This window comes from Lolium rigidum, chromosome 7, assembly GCF_022539505.1.
Source record: "Lolium rigidum isolate FL_2022 chromosome 7, APGP_CSIRO_Lrig_0.1, whole genome shotgun sequence".
Taxonomy (NCBI): Eukaryota; Viridiplantae; Streptophyta; class Magnoliopsida; order Poales; family Poaceae; genus Lolium; species Lolium rigidum.
Window position 1 is genome coordinate 35,424,864 of NC_061514.1, and position 21,499 is coordinate 35,446,362.

The window sequence follows — 21,499 nt, forward strand, 5'->3', positions numbered from 1 at the left end:
TCGCCAGTTGTCCCCTACTCCCTTGTCTGACATGGTTGATTAAACTGCAATTTATATTTCTATGTTTGCATCTTTATATTCTTGTCACTTGTTCCCATCCGGAACCCCTCCACTAAGAGAAGCTGACCATATTCCATTTGGGATGATCAGGAAGAGGACCCTCTGCACACATTGTTCTTTCCCAATCCTCCTGCAGATTCCAATCCTTCCTCCAGATAGATACAGTGTGAACTTAGACACGTTTATACTGTTGTTAACCTGCAGGAAGTTTCCATGGCCTGTAATTGATGTGAATAATTCTTTCAGTTGCAAGTAGCTACTGCTCGGGTAAGGAAACTATTCCTTCTTCCAACTTGCATTGCCGTGAATCTGGTTGCTTGCTTGCTTCGTTTCCCCTCGGCTCCTGCTCGATCGTCGCCGGCAGCTAGGCGGCGGCGACGGCTGGTACGTGTTGACGATTCCGGAGGTTTTGGGTGTGCCCATGGGCGAATTATTCCCATGGTGTTGCGTGCCACGCCTCCGGGAATCTAGACCGGTGGTGCATCGATTCCGATCGAGCCTCGCACTTGCGGCGGCCTACTTAAGCCTCACCGCCGCGCTAATCTTTCTTCCCTCCTCCCAAATCTCTTCTTGAACTCCTTTTTCATTGAAATTTTGCGGTTTCAGTCAGGACGATCTCGCGTAATGTTCGATCTTGAGCTCTTAAGCTCGTTATATGAAATTAATCGATGAATTGATGATGATATTGTTTTCTAATACTGATTTTTTTTTCTTCAGTAAATTTACACTCGGAGAAATATATAGATGAACATGAAGAAGATGAAGCTGCACGACCAGCACTGCAACGCGATGATGCCGCTGCGCGACCCGTTGCCGGCGTCGCAGCTTCTTGCGTCCTCCCCAGGGTTCTCGTCACCGTTCTACCAGGGGCTGGCGAGCTATGCGTCTCATCAGCTGGGCGGCGCCGGCTGGCCACGCGAGGAGTACACGGCGCCGGCGGCGCTAACGAGGCCGGCGTTCGGGCAGAGCTGCGTCGGCTCCAGCACCGCCGCGTTCTTCGCCGCAGAGAACCTGCTCGGCATGACGCAGTTCGACTGCGCTCCTCTCGGGAGGTTCCCGCCCGCGACGACGACGCCGTTCCGGTCTTCGCCGGACAGCGAGCTGTACCGGCCGCTCGACCCGCCGTTGATGCTCCGCGGGGCGGACCAGTCGCCCTCCGTGAGGACGTACTACGTCCGGCCGCAGCAGCGGCGGGACGCCGCCGAGCTCCCATTGGCGCCGGCGCCGCAGCAGCAGATGCAACAAGAGCAAGCGCGTCATCACGAGCTGTTCGCGAAGCTCGCGGCGCGGCAATCGCCGAGCAGCAGCTTGCAGAGCCAGATGGAGAGCCACATATCACGGCCGACCTGCGGCGGCGGGCTAGCCACTGGCAACGGCAACGGCGGCACGGCGCCAACGCCGCCGCCGCCGCCGAGTAAGACGCGCATCCGGTGGACGCAGGACCTGCACGAGCGGTTCGTGGAGTGCGTGAACCAGCTCGGCGGCGCAGACAGTGCGTAGTGTTCTGAACTTTCTTGATCCGAAATACTGTACTGTATTTCCTTCTACATCATGTTGCCATGCCCGAACGCTTCTGTATTTCTCATGTCGTGCAACGCTTGCAGGGGCGACGCCGAAGGGGATCCTGAAGCTGATGAGCTCGGACGTCCTCACCATCTACCACATCAAGAGCCATCTTCAGGTGCTTGCAGCAACTCGGCCACTGTGTAGAATTCTCAATCAGTTTCTTCTTGTTACTTTATGCTAATCTATCTATACAATCCTCTTCTTCGTCGACAGAAATACCGAACGGCGAAGTGCATGCCACCACCATCTTCACCATCCGAAGGTATACTAAACATCAACTCAAAAAATCAGTTCAGGTTTCAGAGTTCAGACACATAGAAGCATCTATTTTGGTCAACTATTAGCTTCAGCAATTACCCTTGATTCGAATGCTTTTTTTCTTTTTTTGCATTCCTGTCCGTTCATCAATCCATGCATCCTACCGGGCAGTGACACATGTCCTCATTCGTTCTGTTGTCGAATCGCAGGGAAACAGCACGAGAGGATGGGCGACACGACGCTGAATTCGGGACTGAAAACGTACCTTTCTACTCACCTTTCATTTGGATCCGTCATACACGGAACGCACATCATGTTGCTCCTGATGTGTCATGCCGCATAACACACACTGAAGCCTCTTTTTTTGGCAGTGGGATGCCCATCACAGAAGCACTTCGTGTCCAGCTCGACGTGCAGCGCCGCCTCCACGAGCAGCTCGAGGTACTATGCCATTGCCAAAAGGGTCTATATGATCTCTGTAACACGATTGTTTCTCTGAGGGATTCGACTAATCGGATCGGTCGGTGAGTCGGTCTATATGATCTCTGTAACACGATTGTTTGTCTGCAGATACAGCGGAAGCTGCAGGTGAGGATCGAGGAGCAGGGCAAGAGGCTGCAGCAGATGTTCGAGGACCAGCTCAAGGCCAGCAGGAACGTGGCCAGCTGCTCGCCGGCGACGGACGTCGTCTTCCCGGCGAGAGAGCAGGAGGAACAGGTGATCGTCGACATCGTCGGCCGGCCGACAGAGCAGAAGGACCCTGTGTTCGTCGACATCGTCATCGACGACGATGATGAGGACGAAGTACACCTGCTGTCCGTCGGTAAGGGCAGCTACGATGGCGACGAGTTCTAGTCTAGTGAATCGCGACACCTCCTCTGTAGTCCAGCCATGTAGTCCAGCCTTAGTTTTTGACAGATGGTGTGCCGGTGTAGTTCACGATGTATGGCAATCGATGCGCACGATGCGAAGGACTGAGCTGTCCGAGCTTTCTTTGTTGAATCTGAAGCTGTCGCGCAGGACCCACAAGTTCTTTCTCAGTTGGCGCCATCTCGTCATCAGAGCTGTAAAAATTTCAAGCCGTCGGCTGAAATCATCACAGCGACTGGAAAGTCGTCGGATCTCACTTAAGTGTGAGTTTTAGACCGTAAAATCAATGCAAATATCAAAACTTTACCATGCATACATAGTTTTGTTATGATTGAATACAACATCATTTGCAACATTTTTGTTCCGTGGTGTGTCGAATTAGTGTCAAAATGCTCTAACATTTAGAGCACGCCTATGTAGAAAAAGTCAATGTATGCAGCATGTCTCATTAAACAGCAGGAAAATCTTCGTGGATAATCGACTGCAACATATAAAAGATGAATAAGCAACAAATACAACAACACGAAAGCGAACTTCATGGCATGAAGACAACATCTCAAACTGACACACAAAGTTATTACAACATGTCGTATGATGTATGTGCAGCAAAGGACAAGCAACCTGGCAGCAAATTAAAACATTGTTTGCAACAATAAAAAATCCCAAAATACATTGGTATACACTTTCAGCAATGGAAGCATCAACCCCGCAGCCCTAGGTTCTTGATGAATCCAGCTCGGGTGAGCCCCACTGATGAGATATTGGGCCGTGCTAGACCCATCCCCCAGCACATCATCTTCCGAGCTTGTATCGACGAATAGGGTCTGTTTTTAATATACAATTCTATGCACAATCTTGGATGTCCATCCAGCCCTTGTTGGGATATCAAAAGATAAGCAAGAAAGAAGGTAATCAACATACAAATGTAGAGCCTAAAGATGTAGACTAAGTGCCAAGGCAGCCCAGGCAATGATAATAAGGAGTGGGTGAAATCTCCAAAGTGGCTAACTGTGTCCTACTCACTTGTCTGACATGCTTGGTTCCGGTATATATTTCTATCTCTGCATCTTTATGTTCTCGTCTTCCCATTTGGAGCTCCCCCACTCACAGAAGCTGATCATATTCGATTTGGGAAGATAGCAAAGTGCGCCCCATTCTTCCCTCCCAATTCTCCTGCAGATTCCAGTCGTTCCCCCGGGTACAGTGTGAATTCAGACACATATACAGAGAGAGGGAAAGATTATACGGAGAGAGGGAAAGATTTTTGGTTGACTTGCTGGAAGTTTCCATGGCTCGTGTGGATGTGAATGGGTGATCCTTCTTGAAGTTACTGCTCTGGACATATGGGTAAGGAAACTATTCCTTATTCCAGTTTGCATTGGTGTGCTACCTTCCTCCTCCTCGGGCGGCTTCATCGGAGGGGGCGGCTGTTTGGCTGATCAGAATCTCCATATTTTTTTGTTTCAAGACTTCCGTAGCTGATTCCGGTGTTGGTTATTAGCATGCTTACTATCATGGCATCAATCAACGGGGCACTGACACATGTGCTCATCCTACCGTCGAATTGCAGAGAAACAACACGAGGAGATGGGCGACACGCAGAATCTGGGCATGACAACGTATTTCTCTAGCTGGCTTTAAAGTAGATCTTAACGGAATTGCATGTGCTCATGATGTGTCATAACACATAGTATTAGCATTACTAATAGCAGTCATCTTCTACGTTTATTTTTTGGCAGTGGAGTGCACATCACGGCAGCACTACGCGTCCAGCTGGACGTGCAACGTCGCCTGCATGAGCAGCTCGAGGTGCTGTGTATATATTCCAAAAGGGTACCATTTTTCGAGATCACGGCCTAGAACATATACGATCACAAATGTCTTTTGGAAGAAAAAGATCGCCGCAATAAAAATGACTTGTTAGAATAAATGCAAAATAGGAACATAAATTTTGGTGTGTGTTGGCTGCAGATACAGCGAAGTCTGCAGGTGAGGATAGAGGAGCAGGGCAGGAGGCTGCAGAAGATGTTTGACGACCAGCTCCAGGCGAGCCGGAATAACACGGCGGGGTTGTCCAAGCCGGACGGCAGTGTCGACCTTGTCATCATGGCGACGGACGACGACGACAAAGTTTAGCTTCCGTCCGTCAGTAGCAGCAGAGCCCAGTGAAGTGCGACCCCTCTAAATAGATCTGCCAAACAGAAGAAAAAAAAACTGTACTTTGGTCCATGGATGCTTGCTATGCTAGTGATAGCCCCGATCCATCATTAGTACATGCATCCAGGATAACCGTTTGCGTTTTTTCCAACCATATAAAAACCAAATTGTGCGAATAGAGAATTTGGTTTCATTATATACTTTTGAGCCACGCAGATTTCACGTGCACATGATTTGTAAGAAAATAGGGGCATGATTCATACCAAGTGAAATAGGAACACACAGAAATGACAATTCCAAGTGAAATTTTTGGATTCAGAGAAAGAGAGTGCTTACTGCAATGTCATGTCAATGCAAGAGTGTCGTTTGGTTCCCTGAAATAGTTTGAGAGCATTCTTTATCTATGCAAGGAAATGGCAACCACAAAAACATAAGAAGCGATAAAAAAAAGTTATAATATAACAACCGTGGCTCATCACAAAGACATTTGAAAAAAAGGAGCATTCGGGACTAGTTCAGTCTCAAACCAGCATTGCAACGGATATTCTAATCCATTCATAGTTGGTCACCAACGCTTATACACACTCAACGAATCCGTGTTCCTGATGTACGCGAATGTCTGGCAAATATCGCCCAACATACGTTTAGTTGTCCTATAGCCGAAAATATAGGTAATTTGGACGGCGGTGCTGGACCTGTGCCCAGTCCCCTGGGGATTGGTCGACTGAGGTATTGTTGCAGTTTCAGGCCATCAACCATTAGGACATGCTTGTCGGGACCGTGAATGAAGTTTGGCCGCGCCAAGTGTGTTGATGGCCCGAGCAAGGCAAAGTGTAAGGTGAATTGGTGGATCCAGGTGTGCTCTTTCCCCCTGCACTTGAGGATCCACACCTGCAACGATCATGTTTGAGATCAATTAATACTCAAATTGTCTAAGAGGGTTCAACAAACTTAATGGAGAGAAGAAGAGTAATGTAGATACCTCGATGTTCCTATACCCACTGTGATAGCCGCTGTCGTCGGTAGCTGCAACTGCTATGCTCAGCCTGCGCTGCGTCTTGCTCAACTGGCAGATGGGTCTAAACCTGGCCGAGTTGGGCAATGGTTTGGTGCAGGTCACCTGCCGCTCTCGAGGTCGAAAGACATGATTCTCTCGCATGATCCATCCGACTTCGTGACCCAGTACGTTGCCCCGTTGGCGCTGACGAGACCAGCTTCCAGCTTGCACCTCGCGGCAGGAGGGGCCGGAACCTCCCTCGAGGACGCCTCCCCTAGCGTGAACACCTAGAGCGTGTGTCTGATCTTGAAGAAGCATGGAACGTGCACCACCTTGTACTGCCCCGTCGCGTGGTGGTAGCCGAGTCTGTAGGCCTGGTGCCAGCTCCTACCAGAGCACCACATGTTGTGGCGCCTGAACATGCCGGCGCAGGGGATCGGCAGGAGGGTGAGCATATCGCCGGTGGGCGTGGCCAGGTTGATCAGTGTGATGGTAGGCATGGTGCCCTGGTGCAACAATCCTGGACAATATTATTCTGAGACCATGGGAACTTGAAATGTGGAGAACTAGACGTGTCGCTGTACAGGATAAAAAAAAAGGGTCAAAATAACGTAAATTTTAAACAGCTGCAAAGTTAAAATAATCAGGAACCCAACACAAAATCTGTGCATCTCAAGTTCTTCAGATTCAATAGCTCTACCTAAACAGGCTAAACTATAACCAAGTCATGCGTCGCGGTGAACCTGATATATGTTAATTGCCTAATTGGCACATTCAGAAACATAGCAAACACATTCAGTAAACATACACCCTTTTCAGAAAATAAGATCTCAATCTGGCACTCAAATATAAAGCTGAACTTTTACATAGTCAGCCAAGATATTTTGACACTAGGAAACTAAAATCTAACAATTCAGTAGAGGTTACACCAAATACTGGGCAGTAGCCTTTTACACATAGCAACTTGCAGGCTACCACAAATAATCTGTCTTCATCCGACGCAAATCCATAATCCAGAACGCTGGAGAGATAGATACATATGCTACGCTGTCCATTTTGTCAAGAACACCATACTGTGTAAAGTTAGGCCTATCTGGCACCGCTGCAATCCTAGATCTGCAGCATGGACAGCAAGCACAACAAAGTGAAACCAATGCACAAGTAGGAAAATCTGGAAAGGCTTCAAGTAAATCAATTAGCTATTGTCCACTGGCACTGGAAAAAGGAAGAAAGCGAGAATTCTAACCAGTTAATGAGGATATGCTATGTCCTTTGGATGAAGTGGTGCGAAAGCAACTCTGATAAGTCTGAAGCAGGAATGCTCTCCAAGCCGAACAGCTCTTGAAGTTGGGAATCACATAATATTGATGCGTTCGGAGCATCCTACGCACAATAAAAGAGAACATAATGGGACAGGGAAGTACGGTAGGAAAAATTTCTGCCACTACTTTATTGAAAAATATATGCTCCAAAAATGTAAAATTCTGCTACTATTCTGAAACTGGTCATTTAATTCAACAAAGTTGCTTCCTGTATATAAAACTTTTGAGATGGATGCAGTTCCAAACCACAATCTACATTCCAAAGCCAAACAATAATTGCAACATATCCAGATGATCAGGCAGCAACATCAACTTGGTATCTTTCCAGTGGGGAGGAGTAAGAACACATCAACTTGGTATCTTTCCCCAAGACACGCTACTACAACATTACACCCAGCTACTTTAGCATAAAAGGCATTATATTTCGATGATTTACCGCAGGAGAAAGAGAAGAATTACAGATTATTAATTAGTTCTTATGCTATTTACTCCTGAGCAGTGGTTTTCAAAGAAGTTAGTGGATTATTAATTAGTTCTGGTGCTATTTACTCCTGAGCAGTGGTTTTCAAAGCAGAAAATGTTTTCAGTAGATTCATTCAATATGTATCTCCAAGCAAAGAACATATCAGTAGCCTACAAAAAAAAGCTAAGACACATCCATACCTCAAGCTGATTTGCTTTAATGTAATCCCAAAGATACTTAAGGGCATCGTCATGAGGCACTGTTCCTTGAACACCAATAAATTTGGCTAGTGCATCAGAAACAACCACATAGGGTTGATTAACAGGAGGCATTTGTTGAGGAGCTGGACTGGGCGCCTTAAACTTTTTTGCTTCTTCTGCAATATCAAAACAATATATTTGAGAACTCCAAAATATAAAATTAAATACAGATGTATATTATCAGGCAAATGTAGATAAATAGGAAACAAAAGCATGTACTTGTTGGGTCAAGAGGAGTTATATGCTTGGCCAACAATTTGTTCATCTTAAACATGTCAGTGGCATCAGTTTCAAAAACGATCCGAAGTTCATCATTGCAAATGATCTTCCTTTTATCATCAGGATCCTGAAGGTTATTCTGCCTGATATATGCCCATAACTGCTTCACAATCTGAATGAAGAGTACAATGCTAAATATTCAGAAGTGGGTCATGGGAGAAGTTAGTCAAGGGAAAGAAATCAGATGTTATTTTCTGATCTAAGCTTGTCAAGAAATTGGAAGTACCTGAGTTCTTGACATGGCAGTATCGCCAACAACAGCCTGAAGTTCAGGTGAAATAGCACAAACTTTGTTTAAGCCACCAGGCCCACCTCTTTTCCGCTTAGCGCCACTGCAAAGAGTTATAAACATGTCACACCAATCAGTTTACGTGCATAAGTGAATTCCATGACCACTACATGCAGCATTAAGTCAATATATATTTTCAAGTGGAATAGATTGGACCAGGTCCATTAGCAGAATAACTCAAAAGGCATATCCTAATACTAGTACAACCTATGTATCAAGTCAGACAGAAAAAAAAAGTGAAACACAAATCCAAAGAACAAAAGTAGAGAATATAGCATAATCTGGCATGTGCATGAAAAGCTGCTACCATATATATACTCATCCAAGACATTAGAAAAACTAAAGTGTATTTGTTGTGCCGTTTTATTGCTGGACCCCCTCTCCATTGTATGTGTTTGGAAGAGACAAGTCTAGCCTATTGGCTGGGACCATTTAATCCAAATCAGGTTAGGCAGCAAACAAGAGTTAACACAGACAAAAGAGCAGGAGGCTACATTCAGTTTCTTGCAAGAAAGCTGAAGGAGATTCCACCGTTGAAAAGAACTATCAAAGTACAGCCTTTTTTTTTCCCAAAAAAGGATCAAGTACAGACATCTTAATTTGTAGTATGTACAATAAAGCTTAACTCTTTCCTGAACTTGAAGCCCTAGATGTGAAATATGGCACAAAATCCACGACTGAAATAAACAAACAAATTGCTACTGTGCCAATCAGCCATAACAATGAGCTGCTGAACACCAGACTACTAAACCATCAGCAAACGATGTCTACAGAGTGGACAGACAACAGATTTGCACATAGTAAGATACTGAGCCCATAGACCTAAGCATGAATTTACCATTTGACGAATCGAGATTAGCAACAAGCAGTTGAAGCTGATATCCATACAATTGGCAACGCTTACCAAATGAATCGACCAGCTAAATGCCCAATTATCAGGGTTGCGGCGCAATTCAGTAAGATGTGGCAGTGCGTCAATTGACTGAAATTAGGGGAAGAAAACCCTAATTCGATAAAAATCTCACGTTTCCTTGCTGTTGTCGGCGCCGGCCGGTGCTGGCGCGGCGGTGGGGGAAGCCATGCCCCCGACGGCAACCCCAGCCCCGGGTCCCGGCGGCTGCTGGAAGGAGACTGTCCCGCCGGCGGCGACCCCGGCGAGGGCGTTGGTGTAGCGGAAGGCGAGCGGCGGCGGCGGGTAGAAGGCCATGGCCGGGACGGGCGGCTGCGGGGAGACCGCGGAGACGTTGGTGGCCGAGACGGCGGGCGAGAGGACGGGCGTGAGCTGCTGCGGCGGCGGCATGGTCTGGTAGATGTACTGCGGCTGCATCACGGCGGCGAACTGCTGCTGCTGCTGCTGGAAGTCGAGCGGGAGCTGGAGCTGCGGCTGCTGCTGCTGGAGCTGGGGGAGCGGCGGCTGGGACTGGAGGAGCGTGGAGGGGGACGGGGAGGAGGCGGCGGGGGGCGGCGGCGGGGGAGTGGGTTGGTGGTGTGGCTTGGGGGTTGGCGGGGGCTGGAGGCGTGGGCCGAAGAAGAGGTCCATCTGGTCGCGGATGTAGGGCGCCTTGTGGGAGAGGTCGACCCCGAGCTGCGCCTGCGCCCGCTGCAGCACGGCGGCGAGCGAGGCGGTGGTCTCCCCGGCCTCGAGCGCGCCCCGCAGCAGCGACTCCACGCAGCCGGCGATCTCCTGGTCCGACACCATGGCTGGCCGGCCGGTGGGCGCGCGGGAAGAAGGAGAAAAAAACTCAAATCTCGCCCGCCAAAAACCTCGCTCGCGAGCGTGATTCCCCTCTCTGTCTCTGCAGCTTGGCCTCTCTCTCTCCCCGCTCCTCTCTCTATCTTTCTCTCTCCTGATGAGACTTTCTCTCTCCTCTGCTAATCTGTTTTGTTAAGTAGGGTTTCCAATCGTCGGGAGGGGATGACGAAAACGACTGCGGCCCCGCTGCACGCACTGCCGACGCGGGCCGCTGGCGATTGGGTCCCAGGTTCAACGGGCCCACGTGTCAGGGAGTGGGGTGGGGATGAGATGCGTGTCGAGAGGAGGAGAGGAAGGTGAGGTGAGGAATGACGGGTGTGCCCTCGGGTTTGGATGCGGTTGTTGAGTGGGCGTCGGGCGCGTTTCTGCAAGGGTGGGCCCGCCGGGACGTGTCCGTCTACGGTTGCACGGAGAAGATGGGATCGTGCTGCTACAGGCCTGAGCTGGGCCGAGGCTATAGCGTGGGCTCGATGTGCTCGCGTCTCTGTTTGTGCCCCAAAGGCTAGGGCCCGTGGGCTGCTCTTCCCCCGAATCCTTGCTCCAAGAAAAGAGGCTCTGCTACATAACTCTATGCTAGTCTCAACAACAAAAAAAACATTACTCTATGCCTATGGGACCTACCGGACAAATTAATTTACTACATGTGTGCACCAACTCCAAAAAATTGACACGCAATATAATCGCATGTTGTTCGCTATTCAAAATCCTAAACCTAAACCCCTGTCTACAAACTACAGACCATATTTTAAATTTTGTTATTCGAAATGGGCGATCGATCTGGCGGAAAATAAAACCCAGTGTTGAATGAATGCCTCGAGGTTGTACTCCAGCGGAATAATAAAACTAAACTAAAAAAAAAGTAGACAATTCTTACGGCTCGTCTGGATGCTTGCTTTGGCCTTGGTATTGTACGTTCGGGACGTCTGGACCCAAATACCACGATTTCGTCTGTTTGGTGGGTCTTCGTACCGCAGTTGGGCGTTCGGACTCGGTATCTACCCCGGGCCGGAATGGCCAAAAAAGAGAGGAGCAACTGTCGACGGATTGGGCTGGAGATTGGGATGTATTCGCTCGCTACTCGCACTACCGCACCGCTTCGCTCTCCTCCTCCCTCTACTTGCATGGGGAAACTTGCTGGCGGAAACCTAGCATCGAAGGCGGCAGAGGTACTCTTGTGTGCCCTCCCGCCATCCTTCTCTGGCTGGGAACGGAGCTATCGGACTCCCGCCCCACCTTCCTCACCAGTAATGCTACACCTACGGGCTACGTCTTACATAAATCAATTACAGGTACATGTGGGAAGAATCATTGCATACCAGCCATGAAATCATGGGAGGTAAAAGGATTTGAACCAACTAACTGTGCCCACGCAATCACATAAGTTTGTTTTCGTAACAGAATGTCCATAACTACAGCATTGTTGCCTCTCTCTCTCTCTCACGCCCCTCGCATATATGCCATTTTTATGTGCAGGATTCGAGTTTGCTCCGACGGTCGATACACCCACCTCTCGAGCATAGGTGTCTGTTGTCTGGCGAAGTTTGTAGCTACACAACCCCGCGCTCCCCTCCCATGAGCTATGACGTCATGTCTTCCTCCTCTATCCCTTTTTTCTGGAGCTCCCCACGGAGACTCGAAAACAATGGCTGCTGATGTTGGTTTGGTTCATGTCACATTTGCTTGTTGTGTTGAGAGCTTGCCATTTGTGCTTGCTTACCTAAGAACTTGCAATTTTACTCCTATGAGATTATGTAGTGTGTATGATTGGGGCTTGTATTATCTTGATGTGGTCGCTTATGATGGATTATACATGGAACTTGATATTATGTTGTCAAACTATTCAAGAATATTATTGTTGGTATCTAGTGTTCTCAACATATCGTTGCTTGTTGTTGCCAGTGAAACAATATCCCCGTAGCGCTGACTCTCTAGTGTTCTCAAAATATTGTGGCTGTTGTGTACAAAACACAGTGAATTAATGATCGAATTGTCCTAGGACCGAAATGCATCACTTTTACCATCCAAACAACATTTAGCATTGAACTTCATATCTACTCTTGGTTTCGAATATCTAACACATTCAAACAGAAATATTGACATTCGCTCTCAATATCACATTCAACCCAATACAGTACCTAGCTCCCCAATGCAAACATCTAAAATAAGCATTAAGAAAGAATCACCGGACGTGAGGCACTGATGACGGGTCCAAATATAGGTCAATCTCAGGTTTTTTTAATCCAAAACCAAGTTCCGAGGCACCACCTTCAGACATCAGGATAAACTGCTAGCAGCTGCTGCTTCATCTCGTACAACGTATCCTCTTGGCAGCTCGCTGGTTCCAACATGTGAGACAACCGGATGGCGCAGAGCGTGGTCGTTGTTTTGATTTGTGAGATCGCAGCGCACGCAGCAAGATGTGCTCAAATTTCTCTTCTGATGGCGGCGACACAAGGGTGAGAGGCGAGAGCAGGGTTGGACGATAGCCCCCGCAGACATTCCATGATCGGTCATCCGATGGTGGCTCGCCGGTCGCCGGGAGCTGGAGCTGCTCGTCCCAGTTCAGAGTACGAACATGGGGACACCGCGAGTATCCGTTGGTGTCGTACATGTACAAGGTGTCACCAACCCTGTAGCACAGCATCCCATCGTCGTCAAGCCACGCACCCCTCGGCAGGTTGCTATAGTAGTCGTACTGCATGGTGCCGCCGCGTGTAAGGTTGGCGTCTAACTCTAAGCTGTAGCGCCGGTGCCACCCTTCCTCGTTGCTGCCCACCGCCATGACCCAGAAGACGAGCTTTGGGCGATACCACTTCACCGTGTTGACGGCGAGGCACAGCTGCCCGCTCAGCTCAAAGACGCTCACCCGCACGTCATCCACGGGTTCCTCGAAATCCGGAAGACGGTCAGTGCGGTGCTCCTCGCTCGCCACATCGATCTGCAATATCCTGTCGGGCCTCTTGTTCCTGTCCCCTCTGCACGTCACCACGTATAGCGTGCCGCCGACGAACACCGGCGGCGAGCCATCGTCTACCGGGCGATGCGGGAACACGTGCGGGTGTTGGCGCCACCCCCGCCTGTCGCCTAAGGTGCACACGTCCACGGTGCTCTCATCATCAGCCATCGAGGAGGAAAGCCGGAACAGCTTGTACTCGTTGGTGGGCGGGCTGAATCCCAAGGCGAACACATGGCGTCGTCCCAGTCCTAGCCCTCCGAGGGACGGCGCCTCGGGAAGCTCAGCCTCCTGGCCGGTCACGGGGTTGCAGACGACCGCCGGCAAGTCGCCACTGCGGGGCGCGAAGCAGATGAACCCGTTGCAGAGGTTTGCGAGACGGTAGCCTGGGGCTTTGGCGACGCTGCACATGATCTTTCCCGACGAAACGTCGAACACGCCCGCCTCGTAGCAGCCGCCGGGCTCGCACTTCTCCGAGACGAGCAACGCGAGATCCTTGTCGGCGCCGACGTATCTGGCTGCGTGGAGCTTTTGGAAGGAAGCGTTCCGGACGACGCTGCGCCACAGCGTGCAGACGCAGCAGCACCGGAGGATGTCCGCGGTGGGCAGCTTCAGGAGGATCTCCTGCAGCATCTCCCTTGGGAGCGCGGACACTCGAGGGCGTGCCATCTGCCCCTAATCGTGACGACGGTGAGGATCTCAGTTTATTTATGGACTAGTACTTGCCTTTGCTGAATCAAATCGGGCCGGGTCATGGTACAAGACGGAAAAGAAATTGAGGGATATCGAAACAGAAACGACCACGGCAAAGTGCTGGCACGGAACATACCCCAGCCGATGGAAAATAATTTTATGGGAAGTGGTCCACGAATTTACATGTGTGGATCTAACTCCCAGCGAGCGATTGATAACTAACTTCGTGCTTAGTTAATTCTTACACCATTTGATTTGCGTCTTGATTCTTGCTAGTTATGAATTGCAACTAAAATTTGTTAACATCATCTAACTGAGAACGAAATTAGTTCTCATATAGTCACACCTAGATTTTAAAGCAAACAATCAAATCCCGTAAAACTTGTCGGAATTGAGGATGTTTCTAGAGAAAACATTTCTCTGTCTTTTCATGTAGTAAACTAATGAATTAAATTTCAAAAAATACACGCGAAGTTTTTATGAAAAAGAAGCTCGGCAGGCCGAATAAGTGGGCCACTAGGCTAATTAGGCGGCCAAAAGGCCACATGGCGCGGCCATCCCATTTGGTCCTTGTGCCTTGCCTCCTCCTTCGCGCAAACGTCTTTATATGCTCCAAAAATCCTTCATCCTAGGTACATGAAGTCTGCCATCACCACGATCTTCGTTTTGGAGATTAGATTGGTCTTCCTCTCCGCGCTGGAGAGGGGGATTTCGACGCTGTCTACACCACCATCAATCGAATCTTCATCAATCATGGGCTCCATCTCCATCAACATGTGGAGATTAGATTGGTCTTCCTCTCCGCGCTGGGGAGTGGGATGCGCTCCTCAATCTTGCCCTGGGCCCTAACGCCAGAAGGAACGATGCTGATACAAGTGGGGTGCGCCGACTGACGAATTGAGCGGAAGGAGATATGGGGATAGACGATGATAATGAAGATACAGATGATCTGGGCGCGTGCGACTCTTCATCTGGAGTGCTGATACATGCAAAAAACTGTGGAAAAAGCTCTGTTTTGGCTTCGGCAGCTCCATGGCTCTTCTTGTTGGTTGCTGTAACTCGCCCCTGATGCTGCAGGTGGAAAAATTCCTAGTCCATATTACCGCCGAACGCTAGCTGTGGCTTATGATGTTCCAGCCATGTGCTTTTCTCTTTTGGTTTAGCCCTTAGTTAGCTGTTGCTTTGGGTTTCTGTTTCGCTGTTGGTTGTAAATATGGCAAAAACCTCTGATAAACATGTTTTCGTTATCAATGGATAATGAAAATCGATCTGTGAGGACCGCTTGGAAAAAAAAACTCCATCATGTGTGAGTAGTTTTCTATAAGCATCTGAGGTGGATGGAAATTGGACTTTTAGCCACTACGAGTTATGTTGATCTTGTGGATGTTCTAATACTGATGTTTATGCACTCATGCTATTCTTAATTTTTACTATTAGGGCTCGAGTCAATGGCGGAGCCACACTATAGAAGTGTAGTCCATTGAGTACAATGTTTATACGTACATAGGCTAGAAATCATGCAAAAAAATTATGAAAAAAGGTGCAAATATAACTACAACTTTAAACTGACTACACAAGATTAATGTTCTGGCCCCGCCACTGGCTGAGTAACTTGATTTCAGTTCTGAACTTGTATTGCTCCATCCTATATATTGCTCCATGCTATCCTATATAAGAGTTTGGGATTTATAGGAAAAGATAGAACAAAATAAGAGCCCAACCGGGAGGCAGATCGACAAGGCAAACCAGCTCAGCAAAACCCTCCAAAACCCTAGAGCGAAGCAGCACACTACACACCAGACAGATCCCCTCTGCCTTCCTCCCCTCCGCGCCACCTTCTCCCCATCCCCATTCCCCCCAAATGGCGCCCTGCACCTCGTCGGCCGCCACGCTCCTCCACCTCCCGAGCCTTCCTCCCCGCGGGCCCCAGCGCGGCGGGTGCCGGAGCCAGCCGCGGCGGCGCCGCGCGGGCGCGGCCGTGCGGTGCAGCAGCTCCTTCTCGTTCGCGCCGGTGGAGACGGCCAGGATAAAGGTCGTGGGCGTCGGGGGCGGCGGCAACAACGCCGTCAACCGCATGATCGGCAGCGGCCTGCAGGTACTGCGCGCACGGTGCCCCCCAGCCTTGCTTCGACCTGTCCTCCCTCTGTCGTGCGCGACGTGTAGATCCATTTCGTAGTCTGATTCGAAATTTTAACTGAATTATTATTTCAGGGTATCGAGTTCTATGCTATCAATACAGATTCCCAGGCTCTTGTGAACTCGCAAGCTCAACATCCTCTGCAAATTGGTGAACAGTTGACTCGTGGGCTGGGTAATACTCCCTGTTTTCTTATGAATGAATGATGTCTATACCAACGGTTTCCACGCAATGACACCACCTGCAGTTTAAACTTGTGATGATGCATTTATAAACACATCAAAAAGTCAAACAGTTTACAGGGTGCAGACTGTAAATTCCACTGTAAATAGCACATACACTAACTAGACTGACTAGCTATGCTTGTGCAAACAGGAACTGGTGGAAATCCTAATTTGGGAGAACAAGCTGCCGAGGAATCAAGGGAAGTGATAGCCAATGCCCTGATAGACTCGGACCTTGTCTTCATAACAGCTGGGATGGGAGGTGGTACTGGATCAGGTGCTGCTCCAGTTGTTGCCCAGATAGCAAAGGAAGCGGGTTATCTTACTGTTGGTGTTGTCACCTACCCGTTCAGCTTCGAAGGACGCAAGCGCTCTCTGCAGGCATGTATTTGTACCTAAATATAAGTCTTGCGCTGTTACATTCAGCAATATTTGGTCATTTTGGTTTAGCTGAGGGGGTATTTATAGTTTAAGTTGGTGATTCATCATACATCTGTAGACTGTTAGGATATCCACTGTAGCTCCTACAAGAGCTAGCATTACCTTGAGTCTTTTCATTTTCAGTTCCTAAACTAGTGCTGTCTGTTGCGCACTCTACTGCTCATGCCTGTTAACTATTTCCCAACCATTTACCTGAGGGTGTATTTATAATCTAGACTGTTAGGATAGGCACTGTAGCTACAAGAGATTATCTTTGGTCGTATCGTTTTCAGTTCTTATACTAGTGCTGTCTGTTGTGCAGTCTACTGGTCATGCCTGCTAACTATTTCGCAACCATTTAGTTGTAGCCTGTAGTGTTGGTCTGAACTTAAACAAAGTTATGATTTATTCACTTCCCCTGATGTTGCTGTATACTGTTTGTCGTTATTTTCTTTGTGGAAATATCCCAAAACATATTTGATATGTTTACCGGTGATGATTTGCCTGATGTGAATTCATTTGATTTTTGGACACTAAAGTTCTATGTGCAGCCTTTTATTTATTTATTTATTTTGTGACCACTCCTGCTTAAGTTCTTTCTGTTTTCTCTAGTTAATTTAATTTCTTGTCATCATTTCAGGCACTCGAAGCATTGGAGAAGCTGGAAAGGAGTGTCGACACACTAATTGTGATCCCAAATGATCGGTTATTAGATGTCGCTGATGAAAATATGCCCCTGCAAGACGCGTTTCTCCTTGCAGATGATGTCCTTCGTCAGGGTGTCCAAGGAATATCAGACATTATCACGGTGGGTTTTCCCATTCTGCTGCCTTAACCTAATCGTGATGATATAATACTCATGTGAGAACATTGCAGATACCTGGGCTTGTGAATGTTGATTTTGCTGATGTGAAAGCTGTCATGAAAAATTCTGGAACTGCCATGCTCGGTGTTGGTGTTTCTTCCAGCAAAAACCGTGCACAAGAAGCTGCTGAGCAGGCAACTCTCGCCCTTTGATTGGGTCATCCATCGAGGCAGCTACTGGTGTCGTGTACAACATCACTGGTGGGAAGGACATCACTTTGCAAGAAGTGAACAAAGTCTCTCAGGTGCGTAGGCTTCCTTCTTGTTATCTTAATGCTCGAATCATTTGAATGGCCTTTGAAGTATTCAGGAAGGTCATGTGAACATTGAGACTTCTTGTTTTCTGAAACTGAACATTGAGACACTTGGTAGAACTAATACTTCAAACAGTTTCGGCAGTAACCATTTCTTTACTTCCCACAGATCGTGACAAGCTTGGCTGATCCTTCAGCAAACATAATTTTCGGTGCCGTCGTCGACGACCGTTATACCGGCGAGATCCACGTGACCATCATCGCAACAGGATTCCCGCAATCGTTCCAGAAATCTCTGTTGGCCGATCCGAAGGGAGCTCGGATACTGGAAGCAAAAGAGAAGGCTGCTAGCCTCGTATCAGCTGCCGTGCAACAACCGGCGGCCGTCCCAACATGGTCCCGGAGGCTCTTCTCCTGAGCACACAGGGCTGCGCATGGCATTAGAGACTAGCTGTTCCTTTTGGATCTGTAAAACAACACTCCGAGAACTAGTTTCACGTTGTGATTAGGTAGGCAGCCTCCGGTGTATGTATTGTTTAGACATTGGCTCGGCTGTTTCAGCATGGTCGATTGTTTGTTTCGGCGACAGCTCTAAGAATGCTGGCTGTTCGCTGACTGATTGGTAACCCCATGCTTGTCCTGTTTAATTTTGTGGGTGTTGATGGGTGGTTGCAGATCAGTGGATTTATGTTTTTTTTTCTGCGCTTATTTTCCCTCCCTCAACACTCTCTTTATCTTCAAATCCGAAGGTTGACTGTTCAGATAATCTGGTGGTGAAAGCCTCAAGTTCCAAGCAGGAATGGAAACAGATATGTAACGTCAACTCGGTGGCCAAAGCGAAAAGGTGAATCAACGCAACATCATCTGCGCTTATTTTCTCTCCCTCAACACTCTCTTTATCTTCAAATCCGAAGGTCGACTGGTCAGATAATCATGTGGTGAAAGCCTTAAGTTCCAAGCAGGTATGGAAACAGATGTAACGTCAACTCGGTGGCCAAAGGGAAAAGGTGAATCGAAGCAATCAGGTGAGACCAGTGCAGCATCGAGGAGTATTCAGGGACCAGCAGGGGAATGGAGGCCGCCCTCCACGTCGAGGAATGGAGGCTGCCCTCCACGCTGGGAAGCGACGCCGCTGCACGCCGGGAAGAGAGGACGACCTGAACACTGTTACTCCAACGACACCCACACAGGCCGGACTCACGCAACTCCACAACTTCCCTGCAATTCGACCACCGGTTGCCACACTTTCTTCAGGTTCGGCGTCTTAAATTTGAATAGAGACCTGTTGCCAACCAATGGTAGAGTTCAAAGTATATCATATTGTTATGACAGAAAACTAACCCAGTTATCTTAAGTTACTGATGTCTTAGTGCTTTGTGATACGCACTGATGCCAGGATGTCAAACTCCTAAGTCACGGTTGTGTGTGCCATTCAGGCCACTCATCCACAAAGAGCAGAATGTTGATGGTGAAAAGGCCCGCTTCAAGAAATTGGACCAAGAGTCTTTTTTGCTTTCAAGGTTGGGACACTCTTCTACCTGTAGCTCTGTCGTATGAGGAACGTAGTACATCTGTATTGTAATGTTCATGTCCAGGTGCAGTTCCTTGTGAGGTGCACATCTGTATTGTCGTCTATTCTGATTGAGTATATTCCTTCTTGATATCTCCTACACAACTACAAAATAGGCTGGTAGGTATTAGCAGGAATGGAACCACTAGACCATAAAGCGAGATACAAATGCCTTCTCCATAATTCCTTTTGTTGCCCATATCTTATTCACGGAAAATTCCTGTGATCTTGTGGGCACATTATTTTTTGTTTTCTCGAGCATGATTAGTGCCTTCCCCTGATGTGCTGCGAATTACTTGGGTTAGGATGAGCTGGACCAAAACTTCGAGTACGATTTTTTTTTTATAGAAATAGATATATCTAAGGATATTTCTAGAGTAGGGGGGGCATGCCCCCCTACCCTAGAAAATCTTGGCCATTGTGAACAAGGGGAACATCTCAGTTTATCTTAATATCAACATAAGATCTCTACTAGACAATCATTGATTCTGCTGGTTACTGTTAAATACTTGATGTTTGACTGAAATAGTTCATCGGCACATATGTAGAAAAATGCACTTAGAATCAGTCTTGGTAGCCTGAAGTTTTTCTGTACACATGCCTTGTTACTTGCATATCTGAGCTGAAAGGTTTTCCTGTTATGCAAATATTTGCGAACCTGAATCAATTTAATTCGAAATTCAACAAGATGCATCTAGAGGGTAGTGCTCAGAGTACTAGTTCTACTTCAGGGCTTAGGTTCAGGTTTTGGGAGAGGAGGGCTAGAGACCCAGGAAGCCATCATTTTATTTCCCTTTGTTGTGTCAGCAATGGTCCATCTCTGCAATCTCTACTAATAAGTTATAGATCGGTGGTGTTGGTAGGTAAAAAAAATCAAAACAAATTTTCGTCCGTAAAAAAAATCGGGACTACTAGTGCCTCCGATCTGCAACCGGGCCTCCCATACTAAATTTTCGTCTGTTAAAAAGTTTCCTTCCCGCACGCAAACTAGCTTGCGATAGTAAAAAACCCGTATCAGCCTTCAAGGCTTCGTACGTAGAAAAAACCCAACCCGGATGGATCAACCCATCGTCCCTCCGTGAAGAGTAACAAACGCACACGCTACATAGTACAAACGGAAAGGAGAAGGAAAAAAGAATTAGCTCGAGGCACGCCTACCTGTGATCCTGTTCCTGCCCACGCACAAAAAAGGCAGAACCCAACCCCTATTCCAATCAGGGGCGGAGCTCCCATTTGGGCAAGGTATGGCAGCTGCCCTATCTTGTTTTTTTTTGCAAAAAATCGCATATATTATGCATCTACATACATAGAATCAGTTTTGTACAAGTTCTGTCCGTTTTTGAAGAAATATCAAAAGGGAAAAGAGGAAATGGGCTGAATGGAGACCGAACTGGGCTGCTGCTACGTAGGTGCCTGCCTGTGCGATCTGCACCAGGTGCCAAGGTCGCTCTTCCGGACGGGCAGGGGAGCGATCGTATAAGAGCATCGCCACTCGTTGGCGCTCTCCACGTCCAAATCCGGCGAAATTTTTGTCCGGATTGGAGGAAGATTTGGCGTGAGGGGCAGTATATTTCCAGTCGTGTGCTCCCCAAGCGGCGTTTCTCGGGGAAAAAGAGGACGGCTTGGGGAATCCGGACGAAAGAGGAGACACGTGGGCGTGGGCGGTTGGTTTAGCTTCATCCGGAGTCCCCGAACGCTCCCCGGGGGGCCGGGGATGGCATGGGGAGTCCGGACGAAAATAGGCTCAAATCCGGATCAAAACGAGGAACCGGGGGCCTGACTGGGCCGTTTTTCGCCGTCCGGATGAAAAAAAGTGGCCGTGGGGGGCTCTGTGGGGAGACGAGTGGAGATGCTCTAACGAACGGGGTCCAGGAAAACCGCTCGTGCTCGCGTGGGATTGTGGGAAATGAGCCGCCCGCCTGTCTTCAACGCGACCACGGGACGACGCCTCGACGGGATACGGCCCTCCGGCCACCGGCCTTGTCGTCTTTCATTGCGCCGCCCGACGCCCTGCCCTGGCGGCTTCCTCCGAAGCGGATCTCTCAGACTTTCCCTGCCGGCACGTCCCTTGCCCTGTCCTGCAGGCTGCAGATCACCCGGCGGCCGGCGC

At 48.4% G+C, this 21,499-nt stretch overlaps 2 protein-coding genes and 1 pseudogene across 2 annotated transcripts; 2 read left to right on the top strand and 1 right to left on the bottom strand.

Annotated features, from left to right (window-relative positions):
* The first annotated feature begins 624 nt into the window (after window positions 1-624).
* LOC124676081 (myb family transcription factor PHL5-like) lies at window positions 625-3,109 on the top strand. Its single transcript, XM_047212164.1, has 8 exons — window positions 625-681; window positions 778-1,552; window positions 1,665-1,741; window positions 1,840-1,888; window positions 2,094-2,145; window positions 2,256-2,325; window positions 2,455-2,601; window positions 2,635-3,109. Exons 2-8 carry the CDS (start codon window positions 805-807, stop codon window positions 2,737-2,739), a joined length of 1,248 nt encoding a protein of 415 aa, XP_047068120.1. The 5' UTR covers window positions 625-681; window positions 778-804; the 3' UTR covers window positions 2,740-3,109.
* Window positions 3,110-6,702: 3,593 nt separating this feature from the next.
* On the bottom strand, window positions 6,703-10,235 carry LOC124675302 (tyrosine-protein phosphatase non-receptor type 23-like). The gene is made up of 6 exons (XM_047211366.1): window positions 9,547-10,235; window positions 8,459-8,564; window positions 8,173-8,344; window positions 7,894-8,069; window positions 7,155-7,291; window positions 6,703-7,024 (listed from the first exon to the last, which is right to left on the bottom strand). Exons 1-5 carry the CDS (start codon window positions 10,218-10,220, stop codon window positions 7,172-7,174), a joined length of 1,248 nt encoding a protein of 415 aa, XP_047067322.1. The 5' UTR covers window positions 10,221-10,235; the 3' UTR covers window positions 6,703-7,024; window positions 7,155-7,171.
* A 5,546-nt stretch (window positions 10,236-15,781) lies between these two features.
* On the top strand, window positions 15,782-18,481 carry LOC124676233 (annotated as a pseudogene).
* Window positions 18,482-21,499: the final 3,018 nt, after the last annotated feature.